This window comes from Lepisma saccharinum, chromosome 20, assembly GCF_977018435.1.
Source record: "Lepisma saccharinum chromosome 20, izLepSacc3.1, whole genome shotgun sequence".
NCBI classification, from domain to species: Eukaryota; Metazoa; Arthropoda; class Insecta; order Zygentoma; family Lepismatidae; genus Lepisma; species Lepisma saccharinum.
Genome location: NC_139248.1, coordinates 49,369,410 through 49,385,493, shown reverse-complemented (window position 1 = coordinate 49,385,493; position 16,084 = coordinate 49,369,410). Strand labels below are relative to the sequence as shown.

The following is a 16,084-nucleotide window of genomic DNA, read 5'->3' as shown; positions in this document are numbered from 1 at the left end:
GGAACAAAAAATAGCAGATTGCCCAATGCTCTTTGACATTTTTGGCCCGATACCAGGAGGAACATGATGAATTATTGGACTACATCATCATGGGGGATGAGACGTGACTCCTGAATCCAATCAGCAGTTGATGAAGTGCTGACACGTCATCTCCGAGTAAACTGAAATTCAAACAGACAATCTCAATGTGCAAGATTATGGCGACTGTGTTTTGGGAGAAATGTGGTGTTTTGCTAAAGGACTTCATGCCCCAAGGGACAACAATAAACTCAGCTGTGTATTGTCAAACCTTGAAGAAACTGCGGTATACAATCTAGACTAAATGCTGTAGTCAGCTGGGGTTTTGCTGCTTCATGACAATGAAAGGCCTCACACCACTCATAAAACACAAGATCTGATCAAATTGTTTGGCTGGGAACAATTGGCCCATCCTCCTTACATCCCAGACCTTACACCCAGTTACTATCACCTCTTCCTGCATCTAAAGAAGTTCCTCAGTGGCAAGCGTTTGGCAGCGACGAAGAAGTGAAAACGCGAGTTGAGGAATGGCTTGCCTTGCTGACTCATTCATCATGCATTATGACAAATGCTTAAATAACTGTGGAAACTATGTGGGAAAATATATCAAGGCATGTAGGATCTGATACAAAATATTTTTTTACTAAAAATTCAGCAGTGCAGTTTCTTTTGGGCAAAACGACCATACATAAAAAATATCCCTCGTATGTTACTTCCAAAGACTGAAAATTATAGTTATAATCCAACAAAATCTGACATTGTACAGCTCAACTATAAGTGGAAAGCTATACGCAATTGACAAAAAGTCAAATCAGATGCTTTAAAATAAAATCACTTTACTCACATCCATGAAGTATTTCATTATGATTGATTTGGTTCTTTACTTTGCTTTCCTGCCATTTTTGGCTAATTACGCTGATGACAATAAGTGATATGATGAAATTCATGACTGAACATGCACAAAGAAAACCCAGCACAGACTGGGGTTCAAACTTATGGTATAGTAGCATGTTATGCTAACTACTCTGTCACACAGGCTGACAATTGTGGTTTGTGTACAGTTAACAATATAAGGTAGAGTTGTGCAGATTTTTAATCACAATGTACAGTGGAACCTCAACTTTTCATTTCTTGCAGGTGACCATAATGAAAAGAAATTAAAATGTGGAAATTTAAAATCCAAGATAGTTTTATTACATTGTACTATACTGGGACCATGAATATTGAATGTATAATGCATGAAAATGTTAAATCTTGGGATGAAAAATCCATGTTCCACTGTATAATGAGTTTCACAAATGATGTACCCACAAAGAGTGTGACTTATTGGTTCAGTTTGTGAGAACATCTTACAAGGGATCTGGACCTAAGCATCATATCTTCATCACTCCATAATATTGGACTTACTGTATTTTTTCTTTTTAGAATGGGACTCTAAAAATCATTGACAGGAAGAAACACATTTTCAAGTTGTCACAAGGAGAGTATATCGTTCCTGAAAAAATTGAAAATATATATGTAAGAAGTCAATATGTAGAACAAGTCTTTGTTCACGGTGAATCACTAAAGGTAAGTTTTCTTTAAAAGAAGCAAATTATTTTACTTTAATATAAATTAAAATTTGTTCCGATTTATCATAATACATTAACCTATCATGATGAATTGATCAGTGTCTCCTTAATGTCCATGCCCTCCATGATTTGCTTGCATTTTTCCATTGGTTATATTAACATTCACTATTGAAGTATTATGATGTAAGAATTTCCTAATGAGCATATCAATCACTAGTTCTGATTTTCATCATTTTCTCTAGTTGTATGTTAGTGTTCAGATGTGCTGAGTAGTTATATCATTAGATCATGAAAATACTCTCCAATGATATAGACTACTATGAACTAATTAAATATTAATTTATGCACTATAAAGAGCTAACTTGCAATATTTTGAACATATAAAGTGCATTCTCTTTAGAAATACATGTTTCCTTTCTTTAGATTCTGGTATTAAATAGTTCATCAGATGAACATTAACATGACTATGCATGCATCTGTAATACAGTAATCATAAACTAACATTATTTAGCTGTATGATGATTTTGTTGAAGATAAATATCCTTCAGAGGTGGTCAAGTGCTATTTTGAAATCCTCAAAATGATGTGATTGGCAAATCGTGGATGTTCTTTGTTTTCAAAAAAAAAAAAAAAATGTGTATACCCATTTATCAACCTGAATTGATTCAATCTTCTTATTTAACTATGGTATATAAATTATTCTACTTTTACTGAATTATAAAAAGTTGTATACTTTTCTTTGGTATTTTATCATTGAATTATATGTAATTTTTCTGCAATGCATTGCATTCTAGCCTATATCCAGAATTTTTTATTCAGAATATTTTTGACATACAAAAGTTTGTGAAAAAAAACTGTAACAACATTTAATGCCTAACAGTTGGGCTGAAAAGTTCATAGGCTGACTCATAGATGGCATTACTAGAATTAAATCCATGTGATTTTTACTTAGTACTAACCTTCAAAAGATACGTGTATAAATTTCACAGCTGCCGGATAATTAGTTCGTGAGATATAGCATTGTGAGTGAAGCAGCTCTTGTTATTGTGAAAAAATGGATAAAAAAGAATTTCGTGTGTTAATAAAGCATTGCTTTTTGGCGAAAATAAATACTGTTGAAGCCAAGGCTTGGCCTGATAAACATTATTCGGACTCTGCACCAGGAAAATCAACCGTTGAGAAGTGGTTTGCTAAATTTAAACGAGGCAAAATGAGCATCGAAGACGATGCATGCAGTGGATGCCCCAAAGAGGCTGTTACCGACGAAAACATCAAAAAAGTCCACAAAATAATTTTAAATGATCGTAAAGTGAAGTTGATCGAGATAGCTGAGACTTTAAAAATATCAAAGGAACGTGTTGGACATATTGTGCATGAATATTTGAACATGCGAAAGCTGTGTGCAAAATGGGTGCCGCGCGTGCTCACAATCGATCAAAAGCAACAACGTTTTGATGATTCGGAGCAATGTTTAGCGATATTGTGACTGTCATCTTTTTATAACATTCACAATTAAGTTGCATTAATGATAAAAATCTTTGATAAGAAGAAAGACATTTCATTTTCACTGTTACTGTTCTAATTATGTATGTATTATGGGATATAGTGTAATACATACCAATTCGTAAGTAGATTTCAGTATTTTTCTTTCTTAAAACAAATAATATATTTGTTTTAGTTGCTAATACAAAACTAACAGCAACAATTATGGCGACCTTCAGCCAGGATTCGTGTATATAGTGTGGAAGTTATCTTCTGATTACTTTAAATAATGGATCGGAAACAACATTCTTACAACTTAAGAACGGGAGTTTTCTTAAGATCCGATGTCGTCGATAGTTTCAGGGAAAATGAAACTATTGAAGAAAATGCTGACCCAACGAAGAATATTATTTGTTGCAGATTCTCGTCTTGTGAAGTGCAATAGCTGCAATAAATGGGAACATTTGGAGTGCAGAGATTTGACTGTAATGCACTGGGTAATATTTAGTTCTTCTAATGAAAGCTATTTTTGTAAATCTTGTAAACCAGATTTTGATCCTTTTTTGTTAAAGTCTTATACAAGTACAGTGAATCCAAACTTGGACAAGATTATTGCTGCATTTCAAGTTACGGTTACCCAAAGTTTGCAGCAAAATAATGAAAATCTTCAAGAAAAGTTGCAACAGAGCATTCGCTGTGAATTACAACAAAATAATGAAATGTTGCAAAAGGAGTTGCAAAAGGATATGCAACAAAATAATGAAATGTTGCAAAAGGAGTTGCAAAAGGATATGCAACAAAATAACGAAATGTTGCAAAAGGAGTTGCAACAAAATAATGAAATGTTACAAAGGGAATTGCAACAAAATAATGAAAATCTGGAAGAGAAGTTTCAAGCCATTCGAAATGAATTACAGCAGCATAATGTTAGGTTTAACGGCCGGCTTGATCATATTGAACATTCGTTACAAGATGTTGCCCAAACTTGTCAAAATGTTAGCAGTGAGTTGAGGTGTAAATTGGATGAAGGTATTAGTACAATGCATGTCGAAGTTTCAGATATTCAAGAACAAATGAAGAGTCATGACGGAAAGTTGGCAAGGTTGGAAGTCTGCAATGAGGAAATTATGGAGAAATTTACTCAACATGAGGTTAGGTTTGAAACATTAAATGCAGAATTAGATAGAATGAAGGTAGTTCAGACTGCTACATGTAGCTCTGAAACCTTGGTAAATGACCTTAGAGATAGGGTTATTTCTTTGGAGCAAGGCAATGCCATCAGCAACAGTGTTGCTAACGAAACTTTGAATGGAAGACGAGAACTGAGCGAAGAGGATGGAAATAGTAAACAAACTGAGCATGTGACTTGTCAAACAAATAACGCAAATTCAAATCGAAGATCACGAAATGTTAAATTTCGGGATAGTGCTCGAAGTGACAAACGTGGTGTTGGTTCTTCCGGTTATGATTCATCTGATATTGATGTACCTGTAATTACTAAACGTAAATCAGGTCAGAACGCTTCTTTAGGAACTGATTTTACCTACAGGCTTTCCAATACATCTTATTTGTGGGATCCTCCATCACGTGACGAATCACCTGCTCATTTCACTACACATCCGTTGGCCAATAGGAACTTCGCACTTTCGGAGAATACAAATAGAGTGCATTACAATGAACTTTGTTCTACTAACCATTATGGTTATGGAAGTCATCTGAATGCCAGTTTTCATAATGAAACTCAGTGTTGTACAACGAAAGCTTATTCAAATAATCCAATTTCACAAATGTATTTTCAGCATACACCTTCATGTGAGAAGCCAATATATACTGTGGCTGGTAATACAAATGCTACAACTTCAATGAGTCCGATGTTTTATAATCAAAATTACATTCCCAGAAATGACATTTTGAATGATCCAATTAACATTTCTTCTAAGAATTCTCAGTCTCCAAATTTTGAATCAAACCAGTTTTGTAAACCTGCGCGTGCAGAATGTAATACAAATATTTCTTCAAGAAACCAATTTGGAGAATGCCCAGGTAAAGTTATTCGTGTAAATGAGCTAAGCCAGTTACCACGTTTTGGAGGTGACGTCTCGAAACAATCAGCTAGGGAGTTTATAGACCAGCTGACAACAATGTTAAATTTGATTGGTGTATCTTCTCAATATCGCCTGCAAGTTATTCACAAATGTTTCTACAATACTGCAGCGTATTGGTTCAATAGTGAAAGATGGAATTTCTCATCATATGATGATTTTGTGTGCAAGTTTCTTGAACAATTTGCTTCGAATGATTTGTTAGAAAGCCAACTGACAGTTTTGCGTTCTCGTAAATACAACACATCTTCTGGTTTATCATTAGAAGCGTACGCATTGAAGGTATATTCATCTTATTGCAACCTTGTAGAAAAGCCTAAACAAGCTGAGATAATAAGAGTAATTCTGAAGCAATTGCCAGAAACAGTTTCTAAGAATGTGGGTTGTCACGAAATTTCCAACCTTAAACAATTAACACAAAAACTCTGGGCAATAGACTTATATTCTAGTGATAAAACCAAATCTTTGTCACTACCTGGTGATTATATAAGTGGGGAGTACAACTCGAATAGGTTCGAAAAATCTAGGCATTTTGTAAGGCAAGTGTCTATGGAAAATAAGTCATGCAGCGATTCATCTACCCAAACAGTAGCTTCAGAGAGACTTATGGGCCAACCAGCTGCTAGGAATCCCAGAACCAACTATAGGCAATCTGGAGCTAACCAAGAGAGCTATAGGCGACAAGGTAATGATCGAAGTTTGTACTTTCATAATAACAATCGAAGAACAAACACTCAAAGGAACGCTAGTAATGGCAATAATACAGATGCACCTAGATACAACAGGAATAGAAGATTTCAAAGTCCGACCAATACAGAATTGCGAGGTGACTCAATTAACACTAACTCAGAGATTTCAGCAAGGAACAATGGAAATTTCCGAAATGGAATGAATTGCAATGACATTAGTTTAAATCAAGAATGTTCCTCGGTAAATAATGTTACTAGTGGGAGCCCTGTGAGAACATTAAACAATTACACGCCGATTTGATCTTGGGAGCATCATTTTTGTGGAAGTTCAAGGCTATAATTAATTATCGTATGTCTACTGTTGAACTAATCCATTTAAGTGGTCAGGAAGTATCGGCTCCTTTTTTTTCAGAGTTCCACAAATAATACTTGGTCGTTACATTAGGTAGCTGGATCTTATAAAACTTTGACATTTGAATCTTCTCATGTGGATGATTGTGGTTATGTAGCTTCTAAAGAAGATATTCATAAGAAAGTTTATGGCAACGAATATTGTGAAGCTGAAGTTGATGATTTATTTAATTTATTGCTCAAATACCAAATGTATAATTTAATATTTGGGTTACTTACAGATATTGCTTTGCTTAAAGGAAGTTAAGAACAATTTTGTGAACTTGGCGTCTTTAGTAGGACCAAAGATAAAATGTAGACATAATTTACAAAATATCAAACCCTTCCACTGTTCATTGGAGAAGAAACACGAGCTGTTGTTGAATGTTAACAAATAGGTGCGCAAGGGTAACAACGTAGTTTTGAATTGATTGTCATTCTTTGAAAGATTTGTTATAGTATTAAATGTTGTTTTGAATGTTGAATATTTTAAAGTTATGTAACTGTTCGATGTGTATATTTAAAATCTTGTATCTTTTTAAGCCTTCAAAGTATGATGTCTATATTTTCTTCACCCCAGGAGGGGAGATTATTGTGACTGTCATCTTTTTATAACATTCACAATTAAGTTGCATTAATGATAAAAATCTTTGATAAGAAGAAAGACATTTCATTATCACTGTTACTGTTCTAATTATGTATGTATTATGGGATATAGTGTAATACATACCAATTCGTAAGTAGATTTCCGTATTTTTCTTTCTTAAAACAAATAATATATTTGTTTTAGTTGCTAATACAAAACTAACAGCAACAATATTCAACCATAATAAACACGAATTTTTCCGTCGATATATTACAATGGATGAAACATGGCTCCATAACTACACTCCAGAGTCCAATCGACAGTCAGCCGAGTGGACTGCACGTGATGAACCGAATCCAAAGCGTGGAAAGACGCAACAGTCGACTGGCAAGGTTATGGCATCAGTATTCTGGGATGCGCATGGTATTATATTAATCGATTACCTCAAAAAGGGCCAGACCATCAACAGCGATTATTACATAGCATTGTTGGAGCATTTAAAGGATGGAATCACGAAAAAACGGCCCCATTTGAAGAAGAAAAAAGTGCTGTTTCATCAAGACAATGCACCGTGTCACAAATCAATGAAAACGATGGCAAAATTATATGAATTAGACTACGAATTGCTTCCCCATCCACCATATTCTCCAGATCTGGCCCCCAGTGACTTTTTCCTGTTTGCAGACCTTAAAAGAATGCTCGCTGGAAAGAAATTTAGCACTGATGAAGAGGTAATCGCCGAAACTGAGGCCTATTTTGAAGCTAAAGAGAAATCGTACTACAAAAATGGCATCGAAAAATTGTATGACCGCTATAATCGTTGCATCGCCCTCGAAGGCAACTATATTGAATAATAAAATCGAATTTTGTCAAAAAAATATTTTTTACTATGTTAGCCTACGAACTTTTCAGCCCAACTGTTACTTGTACACATTATGCTAGTTAGGACTGGATCTACAAATTTACATAGAATCCAAACCATTGCCTTAGCTTCTCCCCTTGATCTCACAAAATTGTAAGAGGCATTACAGCAATTAATGTAAATGCCCTAGAATGAATGAATTAGGCTGATTGTGATCTATTTACTTTCAAACCAAAATAAGCATGAAAATTTTTAGATCTACTTCTTTGCAAACTGACAGTAACATTAGTTTAATAGAGCACTTATACTTTCTTGGAGAGCCAGGCTCATAGACAGAATTTTATTTCGGGACGAGCCTCATCACTTATCAGCAGCCACCATCTAAAGGCAAAAAAGTGGGAGGGTAGCAGCTCTGAAGATGAATTTCTCAGTATATTACAACTTATTATACAAGATGTTTAATCCTACTAAGGAAGTAAAATTAATTACCACTTTGCACTATTTAAATTAGATATTTGTAGGATCTCTGGCATGGTGGGGGGACTTCAGCCCCCAGCCCTCCCCCTGGCTACATGTTCATGGGGAGCCATGATGGTCACTCTATTACAACTTTTTGGGGTTTGCTTATTCTGCCCTCTTCTGCGCATCACCACAATCCACCTCATATGCATTGTGAAATCATACAGAATAGGTTGCATCAATAGTGAAGTGAGCAAGAAAAGTTTAGATTAAGTTTTCTGCAAATTTAGAAAATACTAATTTAATAGAGTGCCACTACTTTCTCTGTAAGCTGTGGTACATCCTCCTTTATATAAAAAAAAATGTCAATTCCCCAAAATTTTTGTATGAATGTAATTGATATATTGATTTAATTTGGTTATTTTACGTTGCTTTTCTGCCACTTTTGACTAATGGTGACAATGAGGATGAGCGATGATACAATGAAATTGATGAAGGAAAATATAAAAGAAAAATATATTTTCAAATTGTTTCATTATTATTAAGTTATTTATTATTTATCATATTATAAAAAATATATGTTATTTTTTTCCCCACCCCTTGAAAAAATTCCTCTGAAGCTATGTGCCTCATGAACCCCTCCCTCTAGGCATCCCTGTATGCTGCTGGAGTCCATATTCTGGTAACTCAATATTGCCTGCTGTAACACATCTATATTTCTCAGGTGTTTATGTATCATTGACACAATCTTCTTGTGAAAAACTTACTGAAGAATACAATTGAAAAAGCTGCAAACATCGATTAAACTGCATGTAAAAGTCTGACTGAAGAATCAACAAATTTTGTTTCACTAAATAGTTTGATGGCAGCAAATATGGTCCTGTACAGTTCAAGGTTTTGTGGCATAATAAACTGCTAGTTGGAGGCCATTATGTGGTGTAGGATGGGCCAGTGTTGCCAATCTATGAAAACTGTTAAGTGTAATTCCTCTTAATGGTGTGCATTGCTTCTTGTACTGGGAGAGTCAAATTAAAACCTTAAAAGTCCAATAAAAATTACATGACAAACTGTATACAGGTCAAATTTACATCAGGTATGTTAATAATATATCAACTGTTATTTACAAAACATCCTTAAGGGTGCAACACTGATCAAGTGGCTTCAGTTTGCAGGCAGATAGGTGGAAAGACATTCGTAATAAGTCATAAGTGACTGCACCTGCATCCCAAAGATTCTTCTTCCTGAGATGTACAGGCACTAACTCAAGACTTGAAAATATATGTGGAGCAGCAATGGATATACGAGGGCAAATCGAAAAGTCTTTGCTCCAATTTTTTCTCAACGGAAATAATAAACATGCACTATTTTTTCCACATAGGCTTCTCAGCGGTTCAGGCATTTGTCCCATCGCACCACTAGTTTGGTGATGCCTCTGTTTTAGAATTTGGCTGGTTGATCATAGAACCATCACCGGACAGCGGTCTTCACTTCATCATGATCCTCTGTCCTGCCAGGAACTTCTTCAGTGGACCAAACACGTGGACAAGGTCTATACGGTGCATGCTTCAGAATCTCTCATTAGAATGGCTGAAGTCTGTTGATGGTCCTGTTTGCCACATGTGGCTTGGCGTTATCGTGGAGGAAAATAACGTTGTCCACATCGAGAATTCCTTGGCGCTTTTATCTGATGGCAGCTTGCAGATGTGAGAGTGTGCCACAATAGCTGTCAGCATTGATGGTGTAACCTCGTGACATGAAATTCAGCAGGAGTAGTCCTCGGCGATCCCAGAAGACCATGAGCAATGTTTTCTTTTGTGATTGAATTGTTGTTTTAAGTCCACTTTATGCACAGAGAGGCTAATCGGGACTGGACCTACAGTTTAAAGTGGTTTTCGAACCACTGTGCCATGTGCCTCCACTGGGTATTGAACCTGGGAGCCCATGATTACAAGGTGACGATGCTACCACTGCACCATCGGGGAGGCCCTTGTTTTCTTTTGTGAATGAGGAGCGAGCTCATTGTCATGAAGGTCTTCTCAGCCATTTTCGAACTCACAACACCACCACCACACACTTCTCACTTGTCCTCATACGTCGGCTGAATTTCCCTATGGATTTTGATGAGCTTTCGTCTCTTGCTCCATAGAAAATGAATAACACTTTGCTGCTCATACAATGTGGACATGTTGAGTACTACAGCCATCTTTGCAAACTGACAGTAGCACTGTGCCGCAGGGCAGCCAAAAGTTAATGCTGGGCCCTTTTCAAGAAAATTCTTTTGCATTGAAGGTACATCTCGGTTTCTCAATGACACTAATATTTCAGCTGAAAAAAATAGAAGCAAAGACTTTTCGATTTGCCCTCATATATACTAAAATACAGCAAACTTGTGCAACTCTATATGCAGAAATCTGCTAGATAAAATTCGTAAACATTTGACTGTCTTGTATTTAAACTTCAGTATGTTAGCATTAAGTACCCTGTATACTGAACGATTCAAATTTCTGTAATTAGTCACACTTTCTCTTTCAGTCCTGCATTGTTGCGGTGGTTGTACCTGATGTAGAAGTAGTGAAGAAATGGGCTGCAGAGAACAACATCCCAGGGACACTGTCTGTGCTGTGCGTTCATCCGGAGGTGAAGCAATTGATCATGGATGACATGACCCAGATGGGGAAGGAAGCCGGCCTTAAATCATTTGAACAGGTATGTAGATATAACATTCTGTAATATTTGGCAATCTGATATTTCATAATGTAATAAAATACTTAAAAATGTCACCAATCTCTCCTTACATTCATGATGTTATATGGAAAATATGTTTAGGATTTATATGAAAGCCACTATATCCATGTTGCTAGTTACACTCGGTTAGAACTTATTAATTTCCTTCATTGTCTCAGGTGCAACTTGTATCTGACACATCAGACAATGAAGGTAGTGAATCTTTGAAACTATAATATAATTACAATAGGTTATAACCATTTAAGTGAGTTCAATGGATACATCCATCCTTGATAGCATGACCATAATATTTTGACCCAAAAATGGGACATCCCAAGGAGGTCAATTTCTCCTCCCCCTGAAAAATCAGTTATAAATAAATAAATGAAATATGATCTCCCGTTGTCAAAAGTATTATTTATTATAATCTCGGTATGACTTACATAGTGTTTCTGATTCCTTTGATGTTAATCCTATGCCAAAGGAATGCCAAAAGTATTTATTAGAATAACCAATTTTCTTGAGAACAGTTTTATTCTTCACCAACCGTTCATAAAACTCCCCAAAAAACTTACCCCACTTACCTGACGCACAACACGAGATTTGTTTTTTCAGTTTGTGTCAAAATGCAGAAATTTAAATTCTTGTTTGCAGGTCCATATTGAAATTACATGTACGCCTCTTGGCCATGCTTATTCACTGCTCTACAGAACACACACAAAACAATACATCCTGCTCGAATGTTCTCCACTACAATTAAATGACTCTCAAATTTACCCTTGGTTATTAAGTTAACTCATAGACTTTTGTAAAATGACACAAATAGTGGGTTTTTAATAATATCAACGGGACAACCAGGGCATGCATTTGGAATCGGACTGTCCTGGTCAAAACGGGATGTATGGTCACCCTACCCTTTACATTCTCTGGCTCATATCTCCTCCAAATGGGGCTGTGGGCCTGCTTCTTTCACTAATGAGTTAGTTTGTTTTTCCCCCATGAGATTTATTTATTTATGTAAGTTTGGGGAACCAACAGGCATTTAGCTGCCCAATTATAGGTCTCCGCTCAGCTGGAAATTTTTCCAATCGGTTGCGATAGCTAATATGAGTTTTTAGACACTCAGAACCAATTGGTCTATCAGAACCGATTAGTCTATCAGAACCGATTGGTCAATTGGAACCAATTAGTCTATCGGAACCGATTGGTCAATCAGAACAGATTGGTCAATTGGAATCAATTGGTCAATTGTAATGAATTGGTTTCTATTGGAAAGTATTTTATTGTTTTCAATATATTGCTTATGAAAAATTCTTATCTATACAACTGTAAATGCAATGAAGAAATAATATAAAACAACTAAAATAAATCTCTGGTAAAACATGTGGAATTTGTAACTTAGAAAAACTTTCATATACATTTTTTTTTTCAAATACAAAGGAGCGATCAGGTTGCTCTGACCCTAACATAGAAAGAGCGGCAATAGGGTTTCAATTTTTTTTTACTTTTCAACATACTCCCCTGCAACTCCAATGAACTTTTCCCATCGGTGCTCCAACGCCAGGATACCTTGCAAAAAAAATTCTTCTGACTGGTCCTCCAACACAGCCCTTATCACCTCAGAATCATCAGAAAATTTTTGCCCACAAATGTCATTCTTCAAATGTTTGAACAAATGGAAATCACTGGGGGTCAAATCTGGGAAATAGGGTGGGTGGGGCAACAATTCGAATGATGCATCTGCGATAGCGGCCCTCGCAATGCGTGAGGTGTGGACAGGAGCATTGTCCTGGTGAAGGAACACACCACGGGTCAACATCCCACGCCTCTCTTTCTTGATGGAATCACGTAATTTCTTGATTAGGTCACTGTAGTATGTGCCAGTGATGGTTTGACCTCTTTGTAGATAGTCCACAAGAAGGATACCCTTGCAGTCCCACAAAATTGAAGCCATCACCTTCTTGGCTGACGTTTGCACCTTGAACTTCTTCGTTGGTGGAGAATGTGGGTATATCCACTCCATGCTTTGCGATTTTTGTTTCTGGGTCGAAGTGATGGACCCATGTTTCATCCATAGTTACAAATCGGGCAAGGGAATCGTCGATATCAGCACGAAACTTGCCAAGAAGTTCTTGACTGATGAGCACTCGGGTCTGCTTCTGATCTGGGGTGAGGTTTCGATGGACCCAACTTGCAGTAATTTTTTTCATTCGCAATTCCTGGGTAATTATGTTTTGCACAGTGCCATATGACAGGCCACACATCTCAGCAACATGACGGATAGTGACTCGACGATCCTTCAGCACGATATCGTGGACTTTGTTAAAGTTTTCGGTCATCATGACAGTTTTTGGTGCTCCACCTGCATGTTCAGCCTCACACGACTCTCTCCCACACTTAAACTCATGACACCATCTCTTCACCATACTGTATAAAGGAGCAGTGTCCCCTAGTGTATCCACCAAGTCCTCATGAATTTTGGATACCGTCCACTTCTTCTTCACAAAATATTTGATCACCGCTCTCACCTCGGTTTTCTCCATTCTGGCACATTGACACAACTTTACTCAGTTAAACCCCTGTACATAGAAAACTGTACGCTACTCAGACTTGCAATTCAGAATGAAACATATAAAGGATCACTTAACAATAACAAAATAAAAAATCAATCATAACATCATTCTTTCTATGTTAGGGTCGGAGCAACCTGATCGTCCCTCGTATATGAACGTTTTTAACTCTGTAGCTTCATTGTGTTGAACACAGTTATAGAAAATTGAAAAACATGCTGCTTCAGTCATAAATTGACATATCGTTCTTCCTTTATACATGCAAAAATGGCAAAAAATTACTTTAAACAAAGAATCTGACCCACAACACTTGAAAAGATAATGTGACAAGTTCTAACGACTAACTAACTTAGAACGTACGCGTCGTATTATTATACTATTAATATTAACTTAATAATACTCAGCGGTGAACGATGAGACTCGGTGAAGTACACAGACTCCTCTCAGGTACAGGGGTAGTGTTAGGCAAAGACAATATTCACTGCACAGAGAAATAAAATCACATTATTGCAGTATATATAAACTGAAAGGTTTTATTCTTTATTCATTGCAATTATAATGCAAATATACTTGAGATGAAAGCGAGGATTTCGCTTTGTCGATGAATTGACTCAACTAAAACGCATAAACTCAATGCGTGGCTATCGGCAAGCCTATGATTGCATAGACCTAGCTTGCGCCCCGAACTACCACACCAAGAGATATGCAATGATAACTGAGCCAATATTTGCTCTTTAGCCTTTTTTTTTTTTCAAATTAATCTTTAGGCTAACTTTATTATTTGACGTAGAATAGTTGCAGTATTGTGCATATCATCAATGCATGGCTATCGGCGTACCTATGTTCACATAGGCCTAGCTTGCGCCCCGAACTACCATACCAGGATGTATGCACAATACCGAGGAGTTCTTTTTAAGTTAAAAAGCTTCGACGATCCGTGGCGAAAGTGTGATGATTCTTACGCGATATCCTCGCTTTTATACTCTTTTCGAGAACACAGATTAAAGTACAGATGAATCACTCACTATCTACAAAAGGATACTATCAACAAGACTGACATCTATACATCTTTAGAAATACAAATTCGTATAGAGCACTCTTGCAAACAAAGATACATTAAGTTACTCATAACAGAGCATAAAATACAATAAACATTAAACAAAAGATATATATTACAAACAAGGTGCATTATTACATTTAATAACAAAGAAATTACGCTTTCTTTTACAAAAATAAATACATTAGTGACATATCTTTTACTGATGACGTCACATAACAATGTGGATCATATCATCTGCCCCTTCCTTTCGGAAACTAAGTTTCAGGAAGGAAGTTATCTACCTGGAGGAAACTTAGTTTTAAATTACAAATTCTTTCTTTTTATCCTCCGAAAAACGCACCAGTTTTACGTTATCCAAGTTAACCTTACCATATAATTCTTTAGTCCTTGGAATTAGCAATGTCACAACATTATTTTCCACTTTGTCCACTAGATAAGGTCCTATCCACAACATAAATAACTTTTGAATGGTCCTATCTAATGAGGAGCTTAAGGAATGGTTTTTAACCATCACGAAGTCTCCAACTGTCACTGTCTTGGCGTTTCCCTTCTGTTTTAAATCCTTCGACAGCTTCTTCTTCTCCCTGACTTGGGCTAAGAATAATTTGGACTTCCAATCCGGTTGTGCTTCTTCCCGTTCGGGCCAATTTAAATGGGTTAGGATCTCTCTGGGTATAGGATGATTGAAGAATAGTTCAGCAGGCGAATATCCAGTTGTTTCAGAAATAGAATAATTAATCAGCAAAATGACTGCAGGCGTATGTTACCATCAGGCTTACCAACAATTAAGGTGCTCATACAAGATGAATATCAAGGCACAGTAATATCTCTTTGTTTCCACTTTTTCCGTTCTTCTTTCAGGAGCTTTCTTTAGGCTATTAGTATGGGATATGGAGATCGGTACAAAGGTTCTGTGGTGGTGAGTTCAATATCACACTGGAAGTTTTTAATAGTACCTGGTCTCTCGGAAAATACATCTCTATGCTTCAATAAGACGTCTTTCAATTGGCTTCTACCCCTTTCGCATAAAATCTCATTCGCATTGACCTTCTGCAGAATGTCGTCAGGACTAGCCGTCCACTGATCGACATGGGAATCACGGACATTTCTTACATACGTCCCTTTCGAAGATCCATTATTCACGAGGTCCTGCTCTACCGGAACTCCGTCTACGGTGAGGGATAACTTCTCGCGCTGTAGGTCAATTCCTGCTTCATATTTCCTGAGGAATGGGTAGCCCAAAATAAAGTCAGCTTCGAGACCTCTCAAGACAAACATGTCCTCCAATAAATTTCTTCCAGCAATCTCCAGATATACTTGTCTACATCCCACAACTCTAGTTTTGTTTCTCCCAGTGAAATCAGTCAGCCTAACATCTGGACATGTTTGTAACTGCAATGACGGCAGCTTCTCTTTAATCTTCTTCCAAATGGCGTAGCTCATGAGATTACATTCGCTGCCAGTGTCCAGAACACAAATAAACTCGACGCCTGTTACAGTTGCCTTAATTAATGGAGCCCTGGGTAAATTTTCCTTTCTAACTGCCTGTTGTAGTGCTCTATCAAAACTTT

General features: G+C 36.7%; 1 protein-coding gene across 6 annotated transcripts in view; it reads left to right on the top strand.

Annotated features, from left to right (window-relative positions):
- The window catches only part of LOC146003266 (long-chain-fatty-acid--CoA ligase 1), a 281,513-nt gene that overhangs the window by 257,590 nt on the left and 7,839 nt on the right, over positions 1 to 16,084 (top strand). For all 6 annotated transcript variants that reach the window (XM_083141456.1, XM_083141459.1, XM_083141457.1 and 3 more), the window contains exons 10-11: positions 1,444 to 1,587; positions 10,692 to 10,865. In XM_083141456.1, coding sequence (XP_082997582.1) covers positions 1,444 to 1,587; positions 10,692 to 10,865 — 318 coding nt within the window. The remainder of the gene's footprint in view (positions 1 to 1,443; positions 1,588 to 10,691; positions 10,866 to 16,084) is intronic.